Source organism: Dysidea avara, chromosome 4 (assembly GCF_963678975.1).
Source record: "Dysidea avara chromosome 4, odDysAvar1.4, whole genome shotgun sequence".
NCBI lineage: Eukaryota > Metazoa > Porifera > Demospongiae > Dictyoceratida > Dysideidae > Dysidea > Dysidea avara.
The window spans coordinates 47,985,255-47,995,433 of NC_089275.1; the positions used below are offsets into that span (position 1 = coordinate 47,985,255).

Below are 10,179 nucleotides of genomic sequence, written 5' to 3' on the forward strand. Positions count from 1 at the left end.
AACAAATACATGTGATCCCATTTTAATTTCATGGACCAGCTGGACTGGGAATCACTTGAAAATAGACGAACAAATTTAACCTGTTTTGTTTGAAGTGAAGCATGTGAAATGTTACACTTAAGAAATCCTAGGATTCTTAGGTGGTATGTAAGTAATGTGAGTGTTCCATTTCAGGTCTGACTAGATACATTGAAATTACACACACATCCTGGTCCAAATCACGTTTGCCTGGTGGCTATGGGCATGGTTTCACATGTGGCTTATAATAGAGATTTGGCTGATCTTGGAGTTTTGGCATTTAGCCTGATTCAAGGCTAGCAGTCAGACACATCCTTGAATTGTGCAACAGATAAAATCAGCTCAGTATTGAATACGGCATTAGTCCACGGCACCAGCTGTTAATATATAAATAACTCCATGCATACACTTCAGTGATGTTTGCAGAATATACCCTCCTTGCGGTCTGCCAAAATATTTGCTCCTCACACACTGCACAAAATTCTTCAAGTTTTAATTCAGCTGGCTCTTTCCTGTTACCAGTATCTTCCTGCTTGCTTTATTTATACACGGACTTATGACTTGAAAGACCGGCCCAGACTGTTTTCTAAAGTCTAAATAAGAAAAACAGCTCACATAAAGTTCCCTTCCGTATGGATGAATATCACTGATGCAGCTCATCCCACAATAATACTTCGTTACTAATGACAACCAACAAAAACCCACAATCGATCCGTTAATTCTTTTTATCTTATGTTTAACCACCCACTGGAGATGCCACCGCTAACTTATAAGGGAAGTTTCAGCAATGGTAAGTTGCAAGCTTCAATTTGAGAAAGCGTTCCATTCCGTGGTTTAGTCCATCATTCCGTTCCGTTCCGTTCCGTTCCGTTCCGTAGAATAGTCCCCACCGACAGTTACAGCTAAAATGGCGACTGTAATGATGAAATGAAGCAACAGCAAAGTATTTAGGCGACGATAAGGAAACACAGCTTCAAGAACAACACAAGGGCTCAAAGCAAACATGTACGCGTGTGAATCAATAGTTAACTAACTACACGGAGTTGAGAGTAGTCGCCAACATCGAAGCCAACACTTTAGACTTTATCATGCTTACTAACCTGGCGATTCAGAGAGCAAAAATCCTTTTTACTCTCAACAACCTTTACTTCGATGCAAATTATGATTGTGGGTTTAGGTTTTTTTACAGATTGGAGCGAGCTCACTTTCACAGTATAAACGGGGCTCACAAATCGATCTGGATTGCACTGAAGCGATCTCATCCAGAGCGATCTGCAGTATAAACACGCGGTAAGTATAATATATATGTATCTTTTTACCAAATTTGAGATTGGCTTATCATACAGTATGGTAGTACTGTATATTAAGGATCACAGTGGTTTGGGTCTTTCTGGCCACCCAAAAACTAGCTTCACGATACCATCCTGGCACCGTGACAGTAGTATAACCAAGCCCAAAAGTGTCTTCTGTACAATCCTAAATGCTTTCAATAGGTTGTCACAAAAATTTAAAAAACGTGCAATGGGATTTTCTACTGTCCAACTACCTGCCTGCCTGTTGCCTTCAGACAAGCATAACTCAATTACAGCTAAGGCTATGGGCTTGATTTTTTCACTATTCGATGTCACTTCGTCCAAAGACGTGTCTTTTGGCATATTGTAGTACTTACAATGCACACATCATAAACTTACCTTTGTCCTCCTTTGTGTCCCATTTCTTTCTGTTGATACTTCCCAAGGTATCAATTTGCAGTAGCACAAAACAGGAATCATCCATATTTTCTGTGGTGACTGGAGGTGCTTTTCATACTGTTCTTCATTTGTTTCACTGTGTAACGTACTGAACATAGCTGAAAGAGAACCTTATTGACCATTTCACTTTCAAGCCAGTAATTGTTAAGTGGGACACATGTTTAAGTGAAAACATTAACCCTGCAGACAACATCTTTTTTCTTTGAGGTGGTATGCACTAGTGCTTGGCGGTATTGAAATTTGAATACATGGTATTAGTAACAGGAAAATATCATGGTATATCAATATATAGTTAGCTTTTTATTGTAACTATTGCATCATTTCTTGGGCCTAGTATGAAGCAGTATGCATCCCAAAAACCAAAAATATATATAGTTCAGTACAAGTAGGCATGTATTGTAATGTGAGAACCTCACGTTTTTGTTTAGGGTGTGTCTGCTAAACCATCAACATATTGGGTAATTAAACACCAAAGGCTTGCTGGATTAAAATCAATTCTATACTGGTTTTCATCGATATACCGTTTCGATATTACAGTTATCAAAGGATGTCATGGTATGACAATCGGTTATGATGATTTATCATGATAAATGGCATTACCAGTATATTGCAGAGCACTAGTATACACAGGTTCACCAGTCATAATAATGTTACAAACAAGTAAACAAACAAGTTTAAGCCAATAACTGAATTAGGGATTAAATGTTCATTAGTATATTTACCTCCCTTGTTTCCCTATTTTTTTTAATATGATTTCTAATCAAACTTAAAATTCCTAATTTTTCCTTTTAAAATATACACCAGTTGTGGTGGAAGAGTGAGGGGTGAATTTTGACAATGAATGTTGCATAGTAGAGTTTGAAGCATACAGTAGATGTGGATATCATTCTAGAGGGTCTAAGAACATTACCCCAGAAAAATTTTAATGCTATAATGGACTTCTGTTAATTAAAGGTAAATATTAAGATTCAATTAATGGTGACTGCTCTGTTAAAGTATCTCAGTCCTTAAGACAAACATTAACCAATAAAAGTGACGATATGGCCCTCCTGCTCAGCTCATTTCCAGCATATGCTGTGCTCTAATTACATAGATTCATAATATTTGTAATGTTATATTACTATTAACATTATTGTACTATTAATATTATTGTACTTAAATGATTATGCGTAGGTGCAGGAAAAAACCTAACACCTCTTGATGACAGAACCATCAAAGCCTATCAGGAAGCTCTGAAGAAAGGCAAAAGACCTGCAAATAAATTTAAACTGGTTTTCTTAGGTGCCGAAGGCGCTGGCAAAACCAGCACTGCAGGGTCACTTTTGAATAAAGATTTTCAACCGCAACAACCATCCACAGTTGGTGCTCATCTACATTCTTGCACTGTAGATCGTATGTTCGTTTCAAAATGGAAACAGACAGATATCGCACATCACCTTGAGAGATTACCGAAGCATTTCAGAAGTGAAATCAAGGCTTACATCAAGGCATTTACACCGAGTGTTAAGAAGCCCTCCTCCCCTGCAAAAGGACCCTTTCTACATCAAGAGGAATCTACAGATGATGGTGGCAAGGAACACTTTCAGCCACAGAAGATGGAAGAAAAAGATGCAGCAATAGTCAGAGAGGTAATCAACACCCAGGAGATCTACACTGAAGATGTCAACATAGTAATGCTGGATCTGGGAGGGCAAGAAATATACTATACCATACATATTTTATTTCTTGCCCAGGAAGATGTGATTTTTATTGCTTTTAATGCCTCTCAAGATTTAAACAAACCAGTGGTCTGTCGACAACGACTAACAAGGTTCCAAGAGAAAGTGGCAGCCAGAGGCATGCAAACCAACTTGAAAGCCATCGAAACAGCAATGTTGTCTGTCTACTGTCATTGTGGGAAAGATGTTGGCCCTACATATATGTCCAATCGCATTCCTACCATTGTGATGGTGGCAACACATGCTAAAGGTCTCTCTGATGCACAGAGAGAAAAGATGAGACTTTTTCTGATAAAATCCTTTTCTGGAAAACCATTTATGGATCATTTGCCCCAATCTTTAGCCATGGGGGAGGCTTTTTTTTTCATTGATAACAGTGAAAGAGATCCACAAATATTTGATGCTCTTAGAGGAATTACATTGAAGGCTGCAGCACCGACCATGGTTTTGGAATGTCCAATCTCATACTTGCAGTTTGAAGCTGATATCCTGAGAGAATCACAAAGCAAAAACATTATAACGAAACAGGAAGCGGCAGATATTGCAGACAAGGCTGGCCTGAAAGAAAGCTTGGATGAGGTGTTGAATCATTTCACCATGAAAGGCACATTGCTGTATTACCCCGAGGAAGAGTATTTGAGAGATCATGTTTTTATTTCACCTCAAGAAGTATCAAACCTGGTGTCAACAGTGATCTCCACTGATAATTGCCAGCCATCTTCTGCTAAACTTCAACGAGTATGTGACCGTTATGATAACTATGGTTTGCTAGAGGAAGCACTTCTTGATGACATCTTAAAAAGTGCTAATCGTTCAAAAGATAAGAGCATTGTTCTTGGTTTTTTGGAGAAGTTTCATCTTGCAGTTAAAGTGTCTAGAGAAACAAAGTTTACAGATGAAGATGACTCTTACGCTACTCCGACGAAAGGTGCTGTGTACCTAGTACCCTCCATGCTTGTTTACAATGAAGCAAAATTTCACAAAAGAAAGCCAGAAGATGTTGTAATTTTTTACCATTTCCCTGACAAGTTTATCCCAGAAGATGCTTTCAGCCAAACCTTGGTGAAGATAGTTATTTGGTCCAATAAACATGGTCACCATATTCAGAGGTAGGTGTAGTGTTATTTGATTCATAAGAATCTTATTTTCTTTGTCCTTTCTAGTATACACCATGGGGTTGGCTCCTTCAGATTTAAAGGAAAGAAGCAGTGCTTCACCTTACAACAGTGTACACAAACCTCTTCTATCAAACTCTACATATCTGTTGATAAAAACAACCTTTCCAAAGATGAGCTCCAAGAAGTTGTATCTTCGTGCCAGCAGCTCTTTCATCACCTACAAAAATGCATCAAAGAAGTCCACCAATCACTTATTCGATGTGCTTTGGAACCAATAGGCTATTTGGAGTGTCCCATTGATCATGAAGGCAGCCAGTTTCCTCATCTTCGATTAAGTGAAATTAAGAATGACAAAGAATTGGTATGTCCAAGGAGTGGCAAGGTTGTCTCTCTAGAACAGTATGACTTGTTGCTTGCATCACCAAATTACCGTAAGTTTTAATGCATATTATACAAATGTGCTTTATAGTGAGATATTTTGGCTGTACAATTCTTTCCCATTCTCCTCATGTCAACAACTTTCCTTGGCCTTTCCCATGACTATATGATTTTAAATCTATCATCTGTTGTAGACTTTGAAGCCAATAATGAATCATACTTATATGGAGCAATATATACACAAGTATGCTAAATTAATCCATAAAGATCTAGGTATAATATAGTAACATAATTGTTGCCTTAGTGGTCTTATGTAGCAAAATTTAATATTGCTGTATGGTTTGTACTTAGAGTGACTGGTATGTATTAATTCCATCTAGGAGGTGCTCTAAGGAAGGCTCCAAACAAAAGTAGGTGGTACACATTAACTTTTATGTTTTACATTAACAGACTTTCATTGTCTTACAGAACCAACCCTTCCGGATCTGTTCACATACTTGGATGATCTTGTCGACTGGTACAAGTTTGGAGCCTATCTACTGCCAACCGACAACCGTGCCAAACTTGAGATCATCAAAAAATCAAACAAGGGTGATGTCGATGATTGCAAGAGAGATTTGTACAACCTTTATTTTGAGATTGGTGATGTATCTTGGGATAAAGTAGTCGAAGCTCTGCAAAAAGCCAATTATCCAAACATTGTGAAAAAGATCAAAGAAGACTTTTATTAGTCTGAACTGCATATACATTAAATATTTTTAGTTTTTAGAATTCTAAATTGTTTTTGTATATGTCCCCCCCAGCTGACTAACAATATTAAAACTGGAGTAGTTATATTATGTATTATGTAAGGTTTGTCATTTTTCTTACAAATTTACATTAAAGTACTTTAAAATGTGAAGAATTTGTGAAGGCCAATTGATGTGCATCAATTGTATGGACACATGAACTAACACATGTTGCATGTGTCGACACTATTATCAATTGCTCACATTTAGAGCATACATACATGCAGATAATTTTGTTTACCTTATAATACAATCACAGCTAGATTCACCTTAAGTATAGAACTTACATGGATCTTCAACACTGTTAATTACAATTGTCCCTAGCTAGAGTTTGAGTGTTTAGATATGTGCATGAATTTAGCCAATAATAATGATCAAGTTTTATGTTGCATAGCTTCCAATCTCTGTCTTTCGGCTGAGTCACCAACCATTCATGAAGGCTGACTTGTACATGTCCTTTAGATTATTAATTTTGGAAATTGCAAAAGATCAAAAGCTGACTAAGCTTCATTAAGGAAGATTTCTGACAGATTGTAATTATGGACAGATTAGGAACTCCCTGTTACTAATACCATCAGAATAAGTATCCTTAGCCACTATTTACAACTCATTGTGTGATGTTATATTTAACAGGCTACGAAAGCTACTGAAACTGCTGGAATTGTTAAAAGAATACTTCTGGTGAGGAACTGTGCTGAGTGCAGTGGTTGTGAACCTTTAATGTTACTTTCTTGTTGTTTGTTTTGTTGTTTTTTAGTGTAATTTCTCTCCTTGCCATTCCCATGTGCACCTTATGATTTTCCATGTTGTGGTCACATGTGTCCAAGGACACACCAGAATAATAATTTCTGTATGTCATGATCATACATTATTTTCATCATCAATGGTGACCGGGCCTGCGAATATAGGGCATGTGGGCACATGAGTTTTGCCTACTTTTTCAGACTTCTATCACTCATAACTTTTTATACCATTATGCTATTGCAATGCACTTTTCAGCTCTTGGTTATGGGGTGCCGTTTGTATCAAAATTATAACAATATAATAAGTATAAAAAACTAGGTTATATATGTTTGCTGTACATGGTTTATACATATGTACATTTTCATAAATAAATAATGACTCTTTTAATCAATAATTTACATTATTTAATATATAATGCTCAAATGACAAGACAATAACAAGTATCTTCTCTATTATGTGCCATTTGTTGTCCTGTTACACATTTTGGCACAAAACCTGAACTTTGAGATGCCATTTGTATCAAAATTTAGGTTTTTAATTACACTGCCAAAAATAGAAATGGAAATAATTTTCCTTCATATTGTTTACCCAAAAATGTGCAAGATTTCTATATATAGTACTTTTCATTATTTATTAAGTCATAAACATTAGTTGTTAAGCCATGAACATTATTTGTTAAACCATTAAATTCTTTACTTAATGTACCGTTAATCTTTACAAACCTTGCGATCAACATCTACAACAGGCTACACAAGATTACATGAGGCTACACAGAGTTACATAAGGCTACACTGGCTTACATTAAAGCTACAAAGAGTTACATGATGCTACACATGGTTACATGTGGCTACACTGGGTTACATGATACTGCACAAGGTTGCATGAGGCTACACTGGGTTACATGATACTGCACAAGGTTGCATGAGGCTACATTGGGATACATGAAGCTTTACAGGGTTACATGAGGATTACATGAGGCTACACAAGCTTACATGAAGCTACACAGAGTTACCTGAGGCTACACAAGGTTACATGAGGTTATACGCAGGGTTACATGAGGATAATTGGGTTACGTGGAGCTACACAAATTTACATTGGGATAATTATATGAGGCTACACAGTTTTGCATGATGCTACACTGGATTATTATATATATGAGGGTACACAGGGTTACATGAGGCTACACAAGGTTACATGAGGCTGTATATAGGGATACGTGAGGATACATTGGGTTACATGGGGCTAAACAGAGTTACATGAGGCTACACAGCATTACACCGTATTGGGTTACATGAGGCTACACTGAGTTACATGATGCTACACTGATCATGAGTTACATGAGGCTACACTGAGTCACATGAGGCTACACTGGGTTACATGAACCTAACTGTGCTACATGAGGCTACACAAATTTAGATAAGGATACATAGGATTACATGAGGTTACACAGAGGTTATACATAGGGTTACATGAAACTACACAGGCTCACACGATGTTACACAGGATTACATGAGGCTACAAAGGGTTACATGAGGCTACACAGAGTTACACAAGGCTATACATTGGGTTACATGAGGTTACATGACACTACACAGAGTTACATGAGGCTGCACAAGGTTGCATATGAGACTGACAGAGTTAGATGAGGTTACAAAGGGTTACATGAGGCTACACTAGGTTACATGAGGCTACATAAGGTTACACGAGGTTATACAGAGGCTACACAAGGTTGCATGAGACTGACATAGTTACATGAGGCTACAAAGGATTAAATGAGCTGCACAGAGTTACGTGATGTTACATTGGGTTACATGAGGCTACACAGCCTCACGTAACCTTTTGTAAACCCAATGTAGCATCAGGTAACTCTGTGCAGCCTCTTGTAACTCTTTGTAGGCTCATGTAACTCAGTGCAGTCTCATTTAACCCTGTGTAGCCTCGTGTAACCCTGTGTATTGCCTCATGTAACTCTGTGTACCCTAATGTAACCCAATGTCTCCTTATGTAACCATATCATGTCTAGCCTCATGTAACCCTTTGTAGCCTCATGCAGCCTCATGCAACCCAATGTAGCCTCATGTAAGTTACATGAGGCTACATTGGGTTACATGAGGCTGCACAGAGCTACATTGGGTTGCATGAGGCTACAAAGGGTTACATGAGGCTGCACAGAGTTACATGGGGCTACAAAGAGTTACATGAGGCAATACACAGGGTTACATGAGACTACACAGAGTTACATGAGGAAATACAAAGGGTTACATGAGGTTACACTTGGTTACATGAGGCTACACAGGGCTACATGAAGTTACATCAGGGTACAAAGGGATAATTATACAGGTTACATGAGGCTTCACCACATTACATGAGGTTACATAGGTTATATACAGCTTTACATGAGGATACATAGGGTTACATGAGGCTACACAGAGTTACATGAAAATACATTGCATTACATTCGGCTAGGAGGCTACAAAGGACAGGTTACACTGAAGACTAAACTGGGTTACATGTTGATACACACATTAGGCTACACAGGGTTACAACATGGTTACATGAAGCTACACAGCATTACACAGGGTTACATTAGGATACAAGGCTATTGTTATGCACGGAGTTCCTGGTTATATGTGACCGGATTTGCGAAAAGGGGTATTCCACACACATCCAATTTACTAACTTTGACAATTAATAACTTATAAAATTGGAAAAAGATATTGACTTGAAATTTGGTCAGTAGTGAGTACCACCATAGCTCTCAAGTTCAGAGAATTGGATGTGTGTGGAAGACTCCTTTTCACACATCCGGTCACATATGTGATCAGGTTCGCAAAAGAGGTATTCCACACACATCCAGTTTACCAACTTTGACAATTTATAACTTCAGCTGAGAAAAGGCTAGTTACTTGAATTTTGCTCAGTAGAGACCCAGCATGGATTAATGGTTGGCAAGAAGTTCAGGCTTATATGTGATCTTCACAGTTCATAGTATTGGATGTGTGTGGAAGATCCATTTTCAATCACACGTGAAGCTACACGAGGTTACATGATGATACAAAGGGTTAAAAGGTTACATGAGGATGCACTGGGTTACATGAAACTACACAGTGTTACATGAAGCTACACAGGGTTACATGAGGCTACACAGGGTTACATGAGGCTATAGCTACACAGGGTTACATGGGGATATATACACTCAGTTACATACATGAGGCTACACAGGGTTACACCTGGTTACAGATACTCAGGAAATTGTGTATATAGTGTATTAAACTGTGTTTCAGCTTTAAATATTTAAATGAGCTTTAGGGGTTCTTTAAAGTCTAAAAAAGTTGAGTCAATTTATCAAGGGTTGTGGTTATAAATTTAAAGTTACAAATACCTAATGGTTGATGTGATTCCACATACACTACATAAGCTTTCTTGAGTATTGTTGTGTACTGTAATTTGCCTTACTCATATTTGGGCTTAACATTTATGATAAATTTTCACCTTTTTACTAAACAATACTAAATATCTTATTGCTGCTTTTACATGACTATTATTTACATTGAAGTTTTGTGATAGATACATGTTGAGGGGAATAACCAAATCAAAAATTAAGTGAAGAGTAGATATAGAGTTGAGGTTGATCATGAATAGACTGTGTAACTGGTCTATTAGA

At 37.6% G+C, this 10,179-nt stretch overlaps 1 protein-coding gene across 1 annotated transcript; it reads left to right on the plus strand.

Moving 5' to 3' along the window:
* The first annotated feature begins 1,186 nt into the window (after positions 1-1,186).
* LOC136252557 (probable serine/threonine-protein kinase pats1) lies at positions 1,187-5,887 on the plus strand. Its single transcript, XM_066045034.1, has 5 exons — positions 1,187-1,308; positions 2,943-4,596; positions 4,651-5,036; positions 5,364-5,393; positions 5,434-5,887. The coding sequence occupies exons 2-5, from the start codon at positions 3,164-3,166 to the stop codon at positions 5,712-5,714; spliced, it is 2,130 nt and encodes a 709-aa protein (XP_065901106.1). The 5' UTR covers positions 1,187-1,308; positions 2,943-3,163; the 3' UTR covers positions 5,715-5,887.
* The last annotated feature ends 4,292 nt before the right edge of the window (positions 5,888-10,179 follow it).